The 20013-nt window shown below is 45.7% G+C and overlaps 2 protein-coding genes across 22 annotated transcripts in view; one reads left to right on the plus strand and one right to left on the minus strand.

Moving 5' to 3' along the window:
- The window catches only part of KMT2C (lysine methyltransferase 2C), a 254936-nt gene extending 249852 nt beyond the window's left edge, over positions 1–5084 (plus strand). For 14 of the 17 annotated variants that reach the window (XM_027538516.1, XM_027538519.1, XM_027538528.1 and 11 more), the window contains 4 exons: positions 1319–1435; positions 1622–1695; positions 1957–2065; positions 3102–4487. In XM_027538516.1, the coding sequence (XP_027394317.1) occupies positions 1319–1435; positions 1622–1695; positions 1957–2065; positions 3102–3194 (393 nt within the window). In that variant the 3' untranslated portion in view covers positions 3195–4487. Of the gene's footprint in view, positions 1–1318; positions 1436–1621; positions 1696–1956; positions 2066–3101 lie in introns of all 17 variants that reach the window. The other 3 variants (XM_027538533.1, XM_027538515.1, XM_027538520.1) reach the window with 1 other exon arrangement.
- Positions 5085–10758: 5674 nt separating this feature from the next.
- GALNT11 (polypeptide N-acetylgalactosaminyltransferase 11) overlaps positions 10759–20013 on the minus strand; it is a 52733-nt gene continuing 43478 nt past the window's right edge. For all 5 annotated transcript variants that reach the window (XM_027538534.1, XM_027538539.1, XM_027538536.1 and 2 more), the window contains exons 7-12: positions 17588–17705; positions 16203–16355; positions 15633–15851; positions 14255–14359; positions 11527–11664; positions 10759–11324 (exon numbers count right to left, since the gene is read on the minus strand). In XM_027538534.1, the coding sequence (XP_027394335.1) occupies positions 11193–11324; positions 11527–11664; positions 14255–14359; positions 15633–15851; positions 16203–16355; positions 17588–17705 (865 nt within the window). In that variant the 3' untranslated portion in view covers positions 10759–11192. The remainder of the gene's footprint in view (positions 11325–11526; positions 11665–14254; positions 14360–15632; positions 15852–16202; positions 16356–17587; positions 17706–20013) is intronic.

Genomic DNA, 20013 nt, shown 5'->3' on the forward strand with positions numbered 1-20013 from the left:
CTTTCGGGTTTTCCATTTGTGTTTCTTGCTGAACTGCGTTGCATATCCACATCCTTTGTCCATTTTTCAATTTATAAAAACTTCTACTATTTGGCAGAAGATGTGTTTTAGAGGAAAATACCTCAGTAAGTGTGGAATGTTTTTTACTATAGGCGTATTAATTTTTATACAGTCAAACAGATATAATTTTCTATAGCTTCTATTCTTGGTTAAGACTGTAGATTGCATATGTAGTTTCTTAGATTCTTTTTCTTTCAGTGATTTTATTTTTTGTGGTTTAAGACAATTTTTTTTTCTTCTGTTGAATAACCAGTTGTGGGGACACCATTTAATATTATATAACCCATCCATATTAAACTGAATTTCAATACCACCAAGCTACTTCACAAAGTGTTCGCGTGTGCCTGGCTGTTTGGATTCTCGGTTCATTTCCAGTGACTTCTGGTCTCTTTCACTGAGCTGTACTCATCTCCATGCAGATTCTTTTTATATATCCTGCTTTGTCACATCGAAGTCACATCTGGAATTGAACACACAAACCGCATGAGTATGTCTTTTCAGAAGTTAACTCTCACCCCAGAGTCTCCCAACAACAGCCCCCACACCTACCATCTATTCCCAGATGATACTTGACAAGGACTGTGTCCGGTGGTGGGGATCTTCTGGTCAGTTTAGTTGAGAATGCAGAAACTCACATTGTAATAGGCCCTTAGTTAGCCCTGGTCCTGCTTCATAATTTTTTCATGTCCTTTTAGAAATCATGGTGGGATAAAATAAACAGCAGAAGCCATTAGCCTGTTTAGCTGGTGGGATCTGGGTGTGATATCACGTGCAGGAGAAGATGTGTGAAAGTCACTCAGTCGTGTCCGACTCTGCGACCGCGTGGACTAGACATATACAGTCCATGGAATTCCCCAGGCCAGAATACTGGAGTGAGCAGCCTTTCCTTTCTCCAGCGGATCTTCCCAAGCCGGGGATCAAACCCAGGTCTCCCACATTGCAGGAGGATTCTTTACCAGCTGAGCCACCAGGGAAGCCCACCAGAAAAGATGGCCAGATAGAAACACTTTGTAAAAATGCCCTCAGGGTTTAGTGTAAAAAAAGACAAACAAGGGAGTGATACCATGACTTTTAGGTGGAAAAATTAAAGATCAAGTCCAGTGTTAAGGGTCCAGATGAGAGCGAGGTCAGGTGAGTTCAGGTGGGGTCTTCCGGGGAGTCTGCTGTGACTGAGGGCAGGACCTTTGCCTGAAGGAGCACGCAGGCCTGTTGTCCACGGAAGCCAGTGGCTCTGAGGCGTGCGTGCGCGTTTCCGCAGGGGCTGGGCCTGTACGCTGCCCGGGACATCGAGAAGCACACCATGGTCATCGAGTACATCGGGACCATCATTCGGAACGAGGTCGCCAACAGGAAGGAGAAGCTCTACGAGTCGCAGGTGAGCCCGCGCCCTCCTGCGCCTGGGGCGCCTAGGGCCAGGGCTGGCTGTGACCCTAGAAACCACACCTGGATAGTCGTGTGTTTTCCCCGTGTTTTCCGTCGGCGTTACCGTCTGCGAGGCTGTCACAGGATCAGTGAGCCTGGCTTAACAGGCGACGCGAACGGGCGTCGGTTTCTTTTTCAGAACCGAGGCGTGTACATGTTCCGCATGGACAGTGACCACGTGATCGATGCCACGCTCACGGGAGGGCCTGCCAGGTGAGGCGGGGGCCAGGGTGGGGGGCCCTTCAGTCACGGCAGGAGTTTTTACTTAACGTTCTTCCCGTGCGTTTGGGAATTCTCTGGCGGTCCGGGGTTAGGACGTTCACTGCCGGGGCCGGGCTCCCTGGCCGGCCGGGGCGCTGGGTCCTGCAGCCGCGCCGCTGTCTGTGTCTGTGGGTGCGCGTGCTATGAGTGGGCAGGTGAGAAGGGCCCGCCCGGCTGTTGGACGGTGAGCCATCTCTGGACTGCTGCCCGCAGGTACATCAACCACTCGTGTGCGCCCAACTGCGTGGCGGAGGTGGTGACCTTCGAGCGCGGCCACAAGATCATCATCAGCTCCAGCCGGAGAATCCAGAAAGGAGAAGAGGTAAGCTCCGCCCCTGCCCGCCCGAGGCGCCCGCCCACGCTCCCCACCCTCGCGCGCTGGCGCGGGGTCCTCCCTTGATAAACGACGCTTGCGCGGAGCTGACGGCGCTCAGGTCACGGCACTGGCGCCTCTGTGGCCCCGGGGTGACCCCGGTGCTCGTACGCCCTCCGGACCAGTACCCGCTCCCAGGTTCTCTGCGAGCAGGTTTCTGGAGCCTGGCTCCTGCCTTAGTCGTCCCTTTCCTCCGCCCCGCGTGTCACCCGTGAGGATTGCCATCAGCCTCCGTCATCGCCTTGATGTTCCCCGACTTGGTCACAGACGTGATGAGCACGTGTCGGGGCTGAATCGGGGGCCCTGGGAAGCGGCTGCCCGGCAGGGCGGGTTCTGTGGAGGCCTCCCCTCTTTACGGGGGTGAGGAACCCGAGGGTCTAAACTCGGTTGGAGCCTCCAGCCCTTCCCTGAAACGACGCTTGTACTTTGCGGTCATCTTACTAGAACGTGCTTTTTTAAATCGAGCTGACCCAAGGCTCGTCTTGCATCTCTCACTAACTGGATGTGAAAGGACCCATTTGAGGCCCCGAGCCTGGTGCCCCCAGGCGGGCGGCGTGGCCTGGGGACAGCGGAGGCCCCCCACTCCTGGCCGTGCCCCCCACCCTGCTGGAGTTGTCGGGGGCCCCCTTGACGCCCCCCAGGCCTCTGCTTCATTGTGCAAGGGAGCCGCCCTGAGTCCTCAGGGAAGAGCTGTAGGTGGTGGGAGTGCCACGAGGAGGGGGAGCCCCCCAGGACCGCGGGGCGCCCCGAGGGGCGGGAGGGCTGCTTCGTGTGGGGTGCCGGCCGCGGCCTGTCCGTCCTCGGCTCGGGGTCCGGGGGAGGCCGTCCCGCAGGCATGCAGCCGCTCTGACCACAGGGCTTCTCACGCGGGGACACGCAGGCCCGGGGAAGTCCCCGGTGACCGCGCTGCCGTCGGGCGGGAAGCGGGGGAGGCCCGGGCGGCTGAGGACGGGAGCGGCCTCTCACTGTGTGTCTTTGCGGGCAGCTGTGCTATGACTATAAGTTTGACTTTGAGGACGACCAGCACAAGATCCCCTGTCACTGCGGAGCCGTGAATTGCCGCAAGTGGATGAACTGACGCGACCCCGCGCCTCGGAGGGCGGCTCGTCCCTGGGAGCAGCGAGTCCACGCACCGTTGGAATTTCGCAGACAGAAGAGAGGTTTTTGTTTCTGTTTTATGACTTTTTTGAAACCTAGCTCCTGGGAGTCCTGATTTCCTCGGTCCTTGAGTTAAGTTAGGAGCACCAGGAGGAAGCCGACCGAGGCCCCCTGACCCGAGCTGCCGAGGTCGAAGATTTGCAGAATGGTCCAGCACTTTTTTGTTTCCTTTCTTTCTTTCTTTCTTTCTGTGGGCGGGTTTTGTTTCCTCTTGTTTCTTTAGTCTCACTAAGGAGAAACTTTTACTGGGGCAAAGAGCCGACGGCTGCCCTGCCCCAGGGCGGGGCCTTCCTATGAATGTAAGACTGAGATCACCAGCGAGAGGGAGATGTCCAAAGTGCTGGCCACGGCCTTATCTGAGGAAGGGGCAGGCCCTCTGACTTAGGAGTTTTTTAAAACTAAAGTAGACACCACTGAACAAGGAATGTACTGAGATGACTTCCTTAGGAATAGAGCTAAGGGACAATAACTTGCACTAAATACATTTAAATACTTGATTCCATGAGTCAGTTTATGTAGTTTTTGATTTCTGTAAAATAAGAGAAACTTTTTGTATTTATTATTGAATAAGTGAATGAAGCTATTTTTAAATAAAAGTTAGAAGAAAGCCAAGCTGCTGCTGTTACCTGCAAAACTAACAAACCCTGTTACTTTGTACAAACATGTAAATATTTTGAGAAAAAAATACAGTATAAAAATAGTTATTGACCAAATGCTACCAGGCTCTGCAGCAGCTCGGGTGCTTATAAAATGTTCATAGGGATGTTACAATATAATTTTGTTATTAAATATGCCATTATAATTATGTAATAACCAAAATTTCCACCTAGAGTGTTTGGGGCTTTTTGGAAACTACAATCTATTAGTACTTGTTTTATACACCTTACTTCTGATAGAACGGAGTGTATGCTATGACTACAACTTTTATAGCTGTTTTGGTAACTTAAACTAATTTTTTCACATTATATTGTTGCATCCCTACTTCTTCAGTCAGGTTTTTTGTGCTTTTACAATTTGTGATAACTGTGAATAACTGCTTAAAAACAACCCCAAATGGAAGCTGAATTTTTCTTCAGCAAAAGTAGTTTTGATTAGAACTTTGTTTCAAGCCACACACAAAACAAAAATCATGTAAGCATACTAGGATCATGTAGCAGGAACTCAAATTTAACTCTCTAGCTTATTTAACACAAAAATTTGAAAAAAAAAAAAAGGAGAGATGTGACTGCTTGCAACTGCAGGACCCCGGCAGTAGGGTTTCGGAAGATGTAATTTTAAGATGTGTTCGTATGAACTGTTTGTTTACATTTCTTTAATTAAAACACACACACACACAGTTTTGTGTTTGCTTGTAGAAACTTAATCAGCATTTTGAACCAGGTTAGCTTTTTATTTTGTACTTAAAATTCTGGTACTGACACTTCACAGGCTGAGTGTAAAATGAAGTTTTTGTGTGCACAATTCAAGTGGACTGTAAGCTGTTGGTATATCCAGTGACGCAGTTCTGAACTTGTAATGTATATGGCATGATGTATTTTTATCTTACAGAATAAATCAATTGTATATATTTTTCTCTTGATAAATAGCTGTATGAAATTTGTTTCTTGAATATTTTTCTTCTCTTGTACAATATCCTGACATCCCACCAGTATTTGTCCTCCGGGTTTTTGTTTTGTTTTCTGTTCTGTATAATAGTATCTAATGTTGGCAAAAATTGAATTTTTTGAAGTATACAGAGTGTTATGGGTTTTGGAATTTGTGGACACAGATTTAGAAGATCACCATTTACAAATAAAATATTTTACATCTATTTAAGCTGCCTGAGTCTCTGTTAGCGTTCCGGTCTCAACTCAGAAACCGATGAGCGTTTGAACTAAACCAACAGGCTGGTCTGCCCTTTCTGAGTGAGTGGCCTGTGGATGTAGTCAACTTGCTTCTCTCTCTTTTTAGATGTAAGTTCATAACTCAGGCCAAACAGATTCTTTCTGTGGTTGGGTAAAGAAGGGTAACTGGTTTCTTTTTAGGATGTTTTCAAGGCCAAAGTGAAAAATCTTCCTGGTGTTTCATTCCCTTGTTTAAAGTCTGTTTTTATTGTTAAATTCAGTCCTCTGATTTATTTTTGGAAGCAGCTCTTCCAGACTTGCTGTGTGTAGAGACTTTATTTCTCCTATTGCGTGTATTTCAGATTTAACTCAAAGGAGTTGCTAAGAATTAAACTGCCTAGAATCCCACTCAATTTATACACCAGCTTGTGCTTCGTGAACAGCCGAAAACAGCTTCTGCACCGCGCGCTGTTACAGCAGGTCTCCAGGCATCCGTCATCTGACTGGTCGGCGTTTGCTGCTCGTCGGAAGCCGCCCGCGTCTGCGAAGCTGTCCGTCGGGACGGGCCTGGACGAGCCGGCGTCCGGCAGGGCTGGGAGGCCCTTCTTGGGCAGCCATTTCTCCTCGGATCCCACCCCGCCTCTCACCACCCAGCAGGCAAGGAGGGAGACCTGGCGTCGCCGCCCGGCCGGCAAGCAGGGCGGTTCCGGCCGCCAGCGCCTCTGACCTGCGTGAACCTGGCCGCTTTCTCTGGGCCCCTCTGGTGACTGTGTCTTTCCAGGTCTAGAAATCCTCATTGGGTTTCAGAATTCATGCGTTAATGCTGCATTGGGTTATGTTGCGCTATTTTAAAAACTTTGTTTATTCTGGTGGCAGTTTACTGATGCACGTCGGTTCATTTTGAAGCTCGTTCTGGAAGCGTCCTGAGAAGGAATCTGACCTGAGAGGGCACACGGGTGCCCTGGGTGTTGGGTGAGGGGCCTGCCTTGGCCTGTTGAGGTCACAGCTTCCCACAAGTTAGTCTCTCCTTGGAATGTGTTCTAGGCTCATTCTCGGGGGGTCACACTTAGCCGTGGACAGATGGACAGAGCCAGACTCGGAGACTCGTCTGCACGTTTCTGGACCCTCTTTCTCGGTGGCTCCTTCCTGCCCCACATTCCGTTCTGCAAATTCCAGTCCGTATGCCCCCCAGCTCGCTCTCCCACTACAAGAGCACACTATGCTTCCAGTCGATCCCTGTTCCCGATTAGGGATCTACCCAGAGGCTTCCTCCTGTTTCCTGTCCCATGTGTGGGTAACACACAGGCCTCTCAGCTGTTGGCTTGTCCGGAGTTGACCTTGTCACCTAGGTACGTCATGGCCATTGCCTGCTCTGAACGGATGTGGGGGTCTGCTGGGCGGAACCCCAAAGCTGCACCACGGTACCTTCTCTGTTTCCTCAGAACCCGTCACATCAGTCTTGCTGTTTGTTTTAACCATTTTAATGGTATCTGACTGGTTTTAACCTGTATTCTGTATTTCCCTGATAACCGTCTGTGACATTTAACCTTTTTCATACGCGGAACCATTTTATGCATCGTTCCTTAAGAGTCTGTGAGTATTCTGTCCATTTTGAAAATCGGTTTAAATTTTTATCTTTAGCAGCACTGGGTCTGTGTGGCCGTGTGTCGGCTGCTCTCTGGTTGCCATCGTCCACTCACAGTGGGCGGGCTTCCCACCGTGGTCACCTCTCCAGTTGCGGAGCTCGGTCTCATAACTGCTGCACACGCTCAGCTGCTCCGGGGTGCGTGGGATCCTCCCGGCCCAGGGCTTGAACCTGTGTCCCCTGCATTGGCAGGCAGAGGCGTCTCAAGCACTGACCCACCAAGGACATCCCTTAAATTAATTGAGTTTTAAGCACTTCATACAATCCGGGTACAAGTCTGTGGTGTATAGACTTCTTCCTCAATGCTGTCTTCATCAGAAGATTTTAATTTTAATAAAGTCATTCATTGATCTTTGATGACTGCTTTGAAATGAGTAAAGAAATCTTTGCCTCTCCTATATGAAGAGGTATTTGTCATTTTTCTCTAAAAGCTTTATAGTTTTATTTAGATCTATGACCACGTTGAAATAAATTTTGTGTATAAGATAGGAGTCAAGGTTCATTTTTATCTGTAGGAACAGAAAATTACTTCTAGCACCATTTTTATAAAGATCCTTCACTATCTCTGGAGTTTGCTCAAACTCATGTCCATTTATTTAGGTTTTCTTTAATTTCTCTTAGCAATGTTTTGTATTTCTCACTGTACAAATCTTTATTTTCATATTTTTGATGCTATTGTAAATTAGTTACAATCCCAATTTTTATTTTGAACTGTCGCTATAATGTGCTCAGTTGCTTCAGTTGAGTCTCTCTTCGACCCCATGGACTGTAGTCCGCCAGGCTCCTCTGTCCGTGGGATTCTCCAGGGACGAGTACTGGGGTGGGTTGCCATTTCCTCCTCCAGGGGATCTTCCCAGCAGAGGGATCGAACCCAGGTCTGCCTTCACCTCCTGCACTGCGGGTGGATTCTTCACCACCTGAGCCACCTGGGGAGCTGTATCAAGGCACAATGCACTGTTTTCACATGTTTGTGTTTCTTGGCTGCACAGCTTGCGGACGTAGTTCTCTGACTGGGAGTTGAACTTGGGCCCTTGGCAGCGAGAGTCCCAACCACCGGACCCCCAGGGAGTTCCCACAATTCATTTCTGTGTTGACGTTTTGTCTTGTGGTCCTGATAAACTCCTTTGGGTGCCTGTGCTGCAACTGATGCACCCACCCCGACACATCATTCTCGCCCACGTGCATAGCTGACGTGACACTTCACGCTTGCTTTTACTTTGTGGGTTCTGACTGCTGTGTGACGTGTGTCCACCTGCGTGAAAGGCTCCTCCACAGCAGTAGCTGCCCTGCCTGAAGAGTCCTGTGCCCTGCCCATATCTTTCTCCCCGCATCCTGCCCCTGGCAACGAGCGATGTATTACTGTCTCCATGGTTCTCCCTTTTCCAGAATGTCCTGGAGGTGGAATCATACAGTATGTAGGCTTTGCAGGTGGCTTCTTTCACTAAGTAACATACATTAAAGATTCCTCCAGTTTTTTTGTGATTGGATGGCTTATTTCTTCTTAGCGCTAAATACTCCATTGTCTAGATGGAGTGGTTTACCCGTTCGCCTACAGAAGGACATCATAGTTGCTTCCAGATTTTGGCGATTACAAATGAATCTGCTGTAAACATCTCGTGTGCAGGCTTTTGATCGTATGATGCGTTTAGCTCTGCAAGAAACTGCCAAACTGTTTTCCCAAGTGGCTATACCCTTTTGCATTCCCACCAGCAGTGAAGGAGAGTTCCCACTGCTTATCTGTTTTTAACATCTGCAGAATCTCTAGTGATGCTGCCACTCAGTATTGATGTTGGTAATTTCTTAATAGACAATTTATCAATAATCTTATCCAGCTTTGGTTTCATTAACTTTGTGTTTTCTCTTTCATGTCTGTCTAGTATGTCTTCCTTGCTTTTCTAACTTTTTCTACTTTAAGGTGGAAGCTTGTCATTAATTTTAAACCTTTATCCTTTTCTAATACAACTCAGTTCTATAAACTTCCCATGTAGTGAGTGAGCTACATCCTGTAGTCTTTGATGTGTTTTCATTTTCAGGCAGCTGAAAATAGCCTTTTGGTTTCTTTGGGGACCCACAGAGTATTGGGAAATAAGTTCTTGGTTGATCTTCCAGGTATCCACCCATCTATCTGGCTAATTTCTGTTGTTACTGATTGCTACTATAATTTGCACGAGTTGAATTTATATAAATTTACTGATTTCTTTAACGTGCTGGAATGTGATCTCTGTGGGTAAATATTCCATGTGCACTTGAGTAGGATGCGTGTTCTCTGTCAAGCTGGTTAATAGTGTTGTGCATTTTAGGTTTTCTTTGTCCTCCTGTTCCATCCACTTGTTTGGTGACACAGTTGAAGTTGTGTTGTTAGGTTTATAGATGCTTGAGATTATAAAAGGGGTATTATCTCCAGGGGTATTCTTTGCTCTGAAATCTCCTTTGTCTAATATTAACTTAGCTACTCTGGCTATCTCCCAGTGGGTGTCAACATCCATATATCTCCCATCCTTTAACACTTGCATCATCATCTTTACAGTGAGTTTCTTACAGGCAGCGTATAGTTGAATCTTATATTTTTATCCTTCTAACTGGGCACACTGACCCATTTACATAGCTAGTGCCAGCCTGTTGGTGGGAGAGCAAGGTCCTCAGGTTTGCTTCCAGGGCCCAGGGGTCCCAGAACTGGTATCAGATTGCTAGTGGCTGGTCCACAGGCTGCGGGGCTGTGGTTTTCTCTTGGCCAGTGGATGAGGCGCGTCCTGAAGCTCGAGCGGGTCTGCTGCCTGTGTGCTGGTGTGTGGGGCCAAGCCCTGGGGGTCTGAAGGCACCTTGTCTTAGGTGAGGGGGTGCCCGGTTAGATGTCTGGTCAGAGATGTGCCTGCAGGTTGCTGGGCCAGCGGGAGAATTCCAAACGTGTTCACCAGCACACCCAGGATAGAACAAGCTCCCGGAAATGGATGCACCAGGGTCTGTCCCCAGGATGCCTCCTGCCTCTTTCTTTGGGAACTCTGCAAGAGCAGTAGGTAGGTCTGTCTGCCCCAGGCTCCTTTGCAATTAACTGCTTCTGCCCTGGGTCCCGGAGTGTGTGCAACGGTGTGAGCGTCCTCTCGGGTGCAGTCTCTACTTCCCACGGCTCTCTGTGACTCCTGGAAGTAAACTGGACTTGTCTTCCTGGTGCAAGACCCCAGGGCTGGGGCGCAGCGTGGGGTTAGGACCCCGCATTGTAATCACTCTCCTGTCTGTGGGTCACACGCCTGGGGGATGGGACTGGACTAGGCGGCGACTCCGTCCTACCTGTGTTGTTGTGTGGACAGAGAGGGTCTTTTCTCATGATAGGTTCTGGTCTTTTTCATCAATGGTTTTCCTGCAAATAGTTGTGATTTTGGTGTGCCCATGAGAGGAGGCAAGCTTAGGGTCTTTCTGCTTCGCCATCCTGACCACTCACTCTCCTCTTAGCTGCTCCAAGATGTCATAGGGGCTGGGCTTGGTTTTCAAGACTTTGGTGAGGCCACACAGGCACAATCCGGGCTCAGGAGGACCCGTTTATATCTAATCCAATTATATTTAATGTGATTATTGATTCTGACCTTTGAAGTAATTGTTCAGTGTGTGTGTATACACGTATTATCCTGTAACACGTTTCAAATTTGGTGCTTCAACATAAAAATTCCCCCTGAGATGCACTTTTAGTGAAAAAACTTTTATATTTGGGTATGTATGGTATATACAGATGATTCCTAAATTCATACCTCTGAGATATATCTTCTGAAATCCTGATCTATTTTAACAACTCTACCTGGGTGTTTCACAGGCAACTTGGAGGCTGAAGGTATGTGAATCTGAATACTTACAACTCACATGGTTCAAGCTAAGAAACAAACACCCCTGAGGTTACTTAGGGCTGGGACCTACCTCACTTACTGGTCCATCAGCCAAACCTCAGTGAGCTTCTTACCACGTATCACACACACAGAGCAAAGGCTCCAGTATGAGACGAAAAAAGGAGCAGACAAAGAATCCCAGGGTGAATACTCAAAAGGATCCTTTAATGTAAATGTGGACAGTACCATATTCATTAAAATAATTTATAATATTAACTGCCTCTTAAATATAATCTTATAAATGAATGCCTTCTGAAGTTAAAAGTAATGTAGATTCAGTATATTTAAAATTATTCACAACATGGTAGTACAAATTTAAAAATTAACCATCACCTATGAAATCTAAGAAGGGAAATCACGACAAGTTCCTGATCAAATAAATCTGAGCAGACACATCAATCTCCTGGGCTTTATCCTTCTACACAAACCTGACTCTCGAGTTAACACTGCATTCTGGTTTCCTACCATAAGGAGGAAATTCCTTAACAGCAGTCCAGAAATGACTTCAGCCTCTTGGGGAAGCATACTTCTTCAGCTTCGTGGTGAGAATAAGCACGACAGTCACTGTTCCGTCCACCTTAAGATTCCAAATGCCACTGCTGTGAGGGGGAGCCATCACAGATCGCCATGGCAACAGAGCCTTTGCGACTCAGCGGATCGACTGCTCGCAGGCACTGGCCCACTGATACCTGGTACAGCCTGTTATTCCTCTGAAAATAAAGCGGAGAAAAACCACCACCAATTACTTGTGTTAAAAAAACTTACTGCCAGAATATGGTAAAGAGGAAGCAAAAATCTCGACGGGATGTGGAACAGAAGATGACTTGTGGGCTGCTGCACACTCAGAACCACCATCTGCAAGCTAGACCATGACCCCTCACGCCTCCCGTCACCATCAGGCAAGTTCCTCACCCCAAAGGTCCACTGCTGGGATCCTCCAGACCCGTGGCACTTCATGAGCCGTGGGGGGTCAGAGGAGCGAGTTTCTGACATATCCAGACAAAGGAGATTATTTAAGACTAACTCATGTTCTTCATTATAAATCCAAACCTAAGGAAGAAAAAAAAAATGTTAAAACCTCAAATTTTCCTTTAGGTTCTGAAATTCAGATTGCACGACCCTTCGCACATTTCGTGTGGGAGTGGACTGACTGAAGATCCCAGCGTTCTACACCGCTTCAACTCTCGGTCTTCGTAAGGACTGCGGGAGCCCAGCGCGGCTGCTGGGTTGCCCTGTGTACACGAAGACTCAGGGCTTTTATTACGAGGTCCACATTCCTCATCACATCGGCCTAGAATGTTATACTCGAATCCCGGGGCCCGGTTTCACTGATGATCTTTATGGTCTCAGTTTTTTAAGGCAAAACAAAGGCCTGGATGTGGCTGAAGTGGATAAGTGCAATGAGTACTTTTTCTCCAACATGCAGCATCGGTAAATCTAAAAGGAAAACATTTTCTCCTACCCTCTGAGTATCGCTGCTTTTTCACATGGGTCCAAGACGTGTGTGCTGAGTCTGTTACCGTGGGGAGAGGGCCCCCCATCACTGCTGCTACGATAGAACATCGCCTATGTTGTCTGACAAAGGAGCCACCGGCCCACGTGTGGCTGATGAGAACTGGAAATGGACGGTTAAAATGTTCAGTTTAAATTTCAACAGCCACACGTGGCTAGGGTGTTTAGTACAATTCTGTGCAGTCCCAGCATAGTATGGACAGGAGAATCACTCCACCTCCTCAAACGTCCTAACGTTTCTCTGGAATGAATTTCAGTCATCTCATCCTCACTACAATTCACTTCCCCGTCCACACTACAGACAGCTCTCGCACGCAGATGTGGCACAAAGTCTTTTTCAACCGTGTTTTCCAGTATGTTGACATCTTAGTGTGCATGGACTCTAGAAATATGCTGTTATGAAACTGCATGCTTTGAAATCTATCCAAAAGAGGTCCAGGTGTTCTTTCCATTCCTGAACAACCCCGTCCGCCACTCAGTCACCGAAAGGACACACACAGTGTGAGAATAAATTATGTGAATGACAGGAATTGACATTTTGTTGTGGTTCTCTCTGAACTACTAAAAATGAGGAAAACTCAGTTCCACAGAAAACTTGAAAGGTGTACTTCCTTTGCCATTTCTAATAAATCCATATGGCTTTCAATTTATATACTTCAAATTCATTCTGTGTAACTGAGAAGAATGCTCTAAACAAAACAAAATACTACAGGAGACAACAAATTAATGATCTCTAAAATCATTCCCAATCTAAACAACTGAAGTTCAGCAAGCAGTGTTTGAGAAAGTTCGACAGCCCCATGTAAATCAAAGAAGTTACACCATACGCAAAAATACTCAAAATGGCTAAAAGACTTAAAATGTAAGACGTGACACCATACAACTCCTAGAAGAGAACACAGGCAAAACACTCTGACGTTTTAATTGTACCAGTGTTTTCTTAGGTCAGCCTTCCAAAGTAAAAGAAAGAAAAGCAAACATAAACAAATGGGACCTACCCAAACCTACAAAGTCTACACAGCAAAGGAAACCATAAGCGAAATGAAACGACAGCCTACGTATGGGCTGGGAGAAGACACTCACAGATGATGCAGCCAATGACTTAATTTCCAAAATACAAAAATAGTTAATACGACTTAACAGCAGCAACAAACCACCCAATCAAAAAATGGGCAGAAGACTAAAGAAGACATACAGATAGCCAACAGGCACAGGAGAAGGTACTCAACACTGCTCATTATTAGAAAAAACCACAAATCAAAACTACAATGAGCTACCACCACACAATGGTCAGAAAGGCCATCATTAAAAGCGTACAAACACCGTGCTGGAGAGGGTGTGGAGAAAAGGGAATGCTCCTGTATTGCTGATGGTAAAGTAAACTGGTGCAGCAACAGAATGGAGGGTCCTCAAAAAACTAACCATAGAGTCGCAACATGCCCCAGCAGTCCCACTCCTGGGCACATATTTGGACAAAACTAATTCAAACAGAGCCGTGCACCCCTATGCTCAGAGCAGCACTGTTCACAGTAGCCAAGACATGGAGCAACCCAAATGTCCATCAAGAGATGGACGGATAAGGATGACGTGGATATAATAGGATACTACTACTCAGCCCTAAGAATGAAATAAGGCCATTTGCAGCAACGTGGACGGACCTAGAGGTTATCCTACTAAGTGAAGGCAGGCAGAGAAAACTACCGGACAGTGTCACTGTATGTAGAATCTATCTACGGCACTCATGAACGTGTCTGTGAAGCAGAAACAGACCCACAGAGAACACACGTGTTGCCAGGCGGGGAGAGGAATGGACTGAGACTTGGGGATTAACAGATGCAAGCTATTAAGATACAACATGGTCCTACCGTACAGCTCGGGGAACTCTATTCAACATCATGTGATAACCATAATGGAGAAGAGTGTGAAGACATATGTATAATATGTATGTATTCCACTTTCCTGGGTGGAAATTAACATCATAAATCAACTATGCCTCATTAAAATAAAAACAAACCCAAAACGACAGAAGGAAAGTCAGAGTAAAACCTTGATGTCTGTTCCCCCCGCCCCACCCTCAAGAGTGACCGCAGGCACTCCCCTGAAGGACCCCGCCGAGGGCATCACGCACCTGGTTTGGGTCGCTGTAGTCACACGCCTTCAGCACTACGAGGCCCCCCTTCTCACTCGGGCGGCCCTGGGCCACCAGACACTTGTTGGTCTGAAGGTGATAGAGCTGGAAAAGAAGAGACTGCTCCTAACAACGTGGTACGTATGGATGAACAGAGAGGAAACATGAAAATACTATTTCAAAGGTACGGATTTGCAAGGTCCTAAAAAGAGAAGCATTTTTTATTACTGAATTCTGGCTTCAGCACATAGGATCATCACAACAGAGACTTCAAGGTTGTAGGCAATTTTAACAACAGACGCAGGTGGTGTCAAGTAGAAATTCCACCTAAAGATACAAGATTGCTCATCTGTTCCAGGGGAGGAAGGAAATCAAATTTACCATCTCTGCACTAAAGACAACACTGGGTGAACAGAAACAAGAAGTGGAAACAGCCAGTACCTGGTTCAGTCAACACACACACCTGAGTGCAGATAAATACAGACTGTAAGCGCCACAGGAACTGCAAAGATTTACATCAGAGAGCGTCTCGTCCAGGCAAAGTGGTCAGTGCTTGCTTGCTTAGTTGCTCAGCCGTGTTCAACTCTTTGCAACCCCATGGACTGTAGCCCACCAGGCTCCTCTGTCCATGGGATTCTCCAGACAAGAATACCGGAGTGGGTTGCCATGCCCTTCTCCGGGGGATCTTCCTGACCCAGGGATTGAACCAGGGTCCTCCCGCATTGCAGGCGGATTCTTAACCGGCTGAGCTAGCAGGGAAGCCCAAAGTGATCAGTTTGAAGGTTAAATGTGATTACATACGCAAGGCAGTAACAACAGGGATTTCAACTATATGGTATGCACCCATTTTTACTTAAAGGGAAAGTACATGGTAATAAACATCTCAATGACTTTTATAAGGTAGAGAACAAAAGAGGAGAAAGCTCCAGGCTTCATTCCAGCCACTGAAGAGCTGCTGCCACTGAAAGAGCCAGGACACGGGGCGTGCGGTCTGCCGTCGCGCCACACCGGAACCCGAGCCACCAGTTCTCCCTTCCCGTCCACAGCGGCCCCATTTCCCCTTTCAGGTTCCTTTCTGGGCTCTGCCAGATGCATTTTACACTCACGTACAATGTCTTTGTGTCTTCACATTTATAACCTCTTGGAAGCTAGCCCATAGCTTAGAGAATATGCTGTGTTTTCTCTAAAACTGGCAGGTAAGGGATCTTAATATAAACAACAAAGATACTAAATATACCTGAATAGAGGAAATTCTCTTAAAAAATACGTAATGAAAAGCAAGCTAAGGCCTATCCTTAAATATTCTATGAAGTATACAATGTTGTTTATTTTTTTAGACAACATTTACTGAAACACTGGGATAGAATCACTTTCTTACCCTTCCGCGCTGCAGGACTTTGGGGCGTTTTGGCCCCCTGTTGATAAAAATGGGTTGCTGGGGTTTGACATTGGGCCCAGATATCTGCATCTCCGGGTAAATGTTATCCAAATACCATTTAAATGATTTACAATCCAGCTTCTTCCTCAATTCAACACGCTCACTGATGTTTCCATAATTTCTGGTTCTCAGATCAGGTCTTAAGGAAAAATACTGCTCCTGAATTTAAAAAAAAAAAAAAAAAAAGTAAGTGAACGGGTTTTTTGGTCACCTCAGTAAAGTCATTAGAGAGGAAGCGGAGAGGAAGCAGGGGCTGAGGAGGAACCCGAGCAGCAGCAGAGGAGGAGCCTGGCTCTGCAGGAGTCACAAGAGCTCAGAGAGGGGAGCCGGGCGTCCTCCGACACTGGCTCATTACCTCTCACAGACGAGACACTTGGCAAAGTTAAAAAGGAGTCAGAATAAAAAAACCGAGTGAAAGCCTGGGTAGAGAAAGGAGACCAGGAGAAAAGCAGCCGGCGCCCCGTCCCCAGATGAGCGGCTCGTCTGCAGCCTCTCGAGGCCGGGCCTCACCTTGTACTCATCCAGCCACACGTGCGCCAGCCGCAGAGAGTTGTGCGTCATGGTGTCCTGGCCCTCGGGGGACCCATACGGCCGCCTTTTCCGGAAAATGTGTCCAACTCTAGAGCAAGGGATGATGAACAGCTTACCCCCACACATCCAGATCTGGTCGGAAGCAGAACACGTGTTAATAGTGCCCACAGCACTGCGGGGTCAGCACACGGCTTTCATGAGATTAACCTCTGTTACAGGTGTCTGAGACCCTGCAAGGGGTCTTAGCAGAATAAAGTCAAAGCCGTATTTTAAAATTATCTGTCTTTATTAATAAAAAGAAACAAAACCCTAAAACACTGTGACATTCTTTTACTCTCCTGCGTCTAAAACTGTCTTCCCAGACATGATGTTTTGACAGAACAAGGAAGCTGACCTTCAGGACTTAGGGATGAAGAATGCTAATCAGTCCTCTAAGCTCAGTTTCACACGTACTTTCTCATAAAATACACATATTTTTAGAAAAATATTTTATAAAAAATACAGAGCGAGAGTCGGAAGATCTTAGTTCTGGTCTAAATTTTGCCCTTGACTGAGTCACTTTAGTTATTTTAATTTTTATGAGATTCAGTTACCTTATCTACAAAGACTAATAATATCTGTTACAGCTCTCAAATTGTAAAGATTATGTAAGAAAAACTGGGATCAATACATTTGCAAAGATACAAAACGACATACACAAGGTATTACAGTATCTGAACGGGGATCCCGTGACATACCAGGAGATGGGAACGAGAGCGAGAAATCCGCACTCTGTCCCTTGCCCTCTTTCCACCTTTTCCAAAGCTTGTGTCCTAACCACTAGCACAGCTCCCTGAGCCACAGATCCCACCCACGACCGTCATCTTTCCAGCCTCAGCAATGAGCGAAGAGATTGTGAAAGGTGAATTTCTTCTGTAGGTTGGAGAAATCTGTGTATACAAAGGATTCAGTAGTCTATGCAGGGGGCAAATATAATTTATCATATCATCTGGGCTACTCCTGAAAGTAAAGGGGAGCTATTAATAAAACTTCTCCAGGAGACAGGTGTAAACAAGGGTGACCTCGAGCAGTCAGGAAAATGTGATGACCAGAACCGTATATATATCCTCGGTCATCAAATAAGATTAATGGACAAAGGAAAAACAAAACTCTAGAGTCAATGCTCACAAAGACCTCTAAATTTATACCACCTATCACTTTAAAATTCTTGTAAAATAAATATAAGGCTTCTCAGAGGCTTTTGCTATTTTGAATGGTATTATCTATATCATAAATTATGGTGAAATAGAGAATTTACAGAAAATATGGGATCACAGATGAAAATTACATTTCACTGCACAATTAACATACAAAAAAAAATTTACCCGAAATGATATTTCTAAATTTTCTCCTCCCCAGATATCCATGCCACTGTCATACTGTCCAAGTTCATTGAAATAGTTTCTGTTCATGGCAAACAATCCTCCAGCCATTGTAGGTGACCTAGAAAGGGAAGACAGTTACTGTACCAATTCTATAGTCAATTATCTACTTGTTTTTTCAAAAAATGCGGTACAGTTTTAGAACATTACTAATAAAAAGTCATGTCACCAACTCAATGAACTTGAGTTTGAGCAAGCTCCCGGAGAAGGTGAAGACAGGGAAGCCTGGTGGGGTGCAGTCCATGGGGTCACAAAGAGTCAGCCATAACTGAGTGACTGAACAACAGCAACAATAAAAACTAGATGAACTATTCTGAAATGTTTAATTTATGAGGGAATGAGCTGCGCTGCCTCGTCAAGTTTTCTAGATCGTGATAGCTGGCAAGTAAAGGCTACTTTTCTAAGCATCACAAGTCCTTTCTTTTTTTTCTTATGACTATGGTTGACAGGAATCCACCTGAACTGTTTAACTTCTGTTGACAGGCCCAGAGCCCCTGGGATAAAAACTGGGCTCCAGGGCCCGACAAGGAGAGACCCGACAAACGCCACACTTTGACCTGGACGCAAATGTGGTAGGCCAGTGGTGCGCAAGCCGACGCTTCACTAAGTGTGGAGACATTTTCAGCTGTCACAGCTCAGGGGGAGGGGTGCTGCTAAATACCCTGAGATGCACTAGAGAGCCCCCCATCCCTGCCCCCCCACCTCCAGAAAGAACCATCTGGCCCTGAAGGTCAATCCTGCCACAGCAGAGAAACCCTGTTTGTGAGAACCTGATGCAGACTGGCTCCCACAGAGACTCCAGCCTGGATTTCAGTCTCACTTCCTGGAACTGTGCACCAGGAGTCATGGGGTCTAGTCCTGAGCTGCTTCTCAGAGAGACGCAATATTCTCTGCAGGAGAAGACGCTGCCCATGTATGAATGTGTTTCTATCATTTTTCATATACAGTGTCTGCCATTAGAAATAAACAAGCAAACTAACAAATAACCAGGCAATCAAGAAGATAAATCACACGAAAGTAAAAAAGAGAAACGATCTAAAACAGAAACACAGGGGCAGGGGTTTCAGACAACAGAGTTCTATCAGGCAGAGACTAACAACTGCTCAGTATGTTCAAGCATAAAAGACAAGACTGAGAATTTGGCAGATAATTAGATGCTATCAATAAACCAAATTTATGCATATCTGAAAAACACTCTGACAATGACAGGAAAAAAATGTAAGCAGCCGATGAAAAGATATTGCCTTCAAAAGAAACAAAAATAAGACAGTTGTTGACATCTCACCAGAAACAGTAAAAGCCAGAAAGTTCTTGAACAATACCTTCAAAGCCCTAAGAATGCATCTGCCAATCTAGAACTGAATATCAAGTAGAATTATTTTGCAAAATAATGATGAAACAAAGACATCTTCAGAAAAGGAGGAGTAATCGCACCTGAAGTTTCAGCAAAAACAGACACAAAATGTGTCCTTGGGTCAGAATGGAAACAGACCCTAGGGGGGAGCTTGCAGACGCAGAAAGGATAAGAGGGGACTATACAGCTAAACCTGAATGAGTAACGCCTGCACAAAAAGTGGCCTGTGGGGTTAAACACACACACCCATATTCAACACAATCTGAGGTGGGTAACTGGGGTAGGAGGAACATTGTGAGATCCTTGCTCTGTCTGGAGAAAGTACCAGTTTATATTACACTTTGATAAGTCATGGATGAAGGTTATATTCTCTAATTACCCACTAAGAACAGAACGTGAGAATGTATATAATGTCTAATAATGGGTGGCCGTTGGGAACAGAATAATAAATCGGAATTCAGACCAAAAGGGCAAAGAGAAAAGAATACAGAACAATTCTAAACTGTCATGCATCTATTAACATGGCCTCAAAATATATGAAGAAAATATATAAAGAACTACCAGGAGAAACAAACACACAACTGTAGTGGGAAATTAATCCACCATTTTAAACAACTGATAAAACATAAATTTTTTTAAAAGAGAGTATTTTTACAACACAATAAACTTGACCCAACAGATGCTGAATCCCATCTTGACAACTGCAGAAAATACAGATTCTGACCACAGTGTAAGCTAGGATTAAATAACAATTACAAAATTTCTATATGCCTGTAAAATAATAAATGTACTGCCAAATAAAGTACAGGTCAGAAAAAACACAACAAGGAAGACATTTTTAAATAAATGACAATTTAAAATGATACGTATGTCACAATTTGTGGGATGCAGCTAAGGCTATGATTAGAAGAAAACTTACCATCTTTAAATATATATATATATATATATATATATATATATATAAAAGAAAAAAAAGGCTAAAAATTTTAAAAATTTAAACATACAACTCAAGAAG

The sequence above is a fragment of the Bos indicus x Bos taurus genome, chromosome 4, assembly GCF_003369695.1.
Source record: "Bos indicus x Bos taurus breed Angus x Brahman F1 hybrid chromosome 4, Bos_hybrid_MaternalHap_v2.0, whole genome shotgun sequence".
Taxonomy (NCBI): Eukaryota; Metazoa; Chordata; class Mammalia; order Artiodactyla; family Bovidae; genus Bos; species Bos indicus x Bos taurus.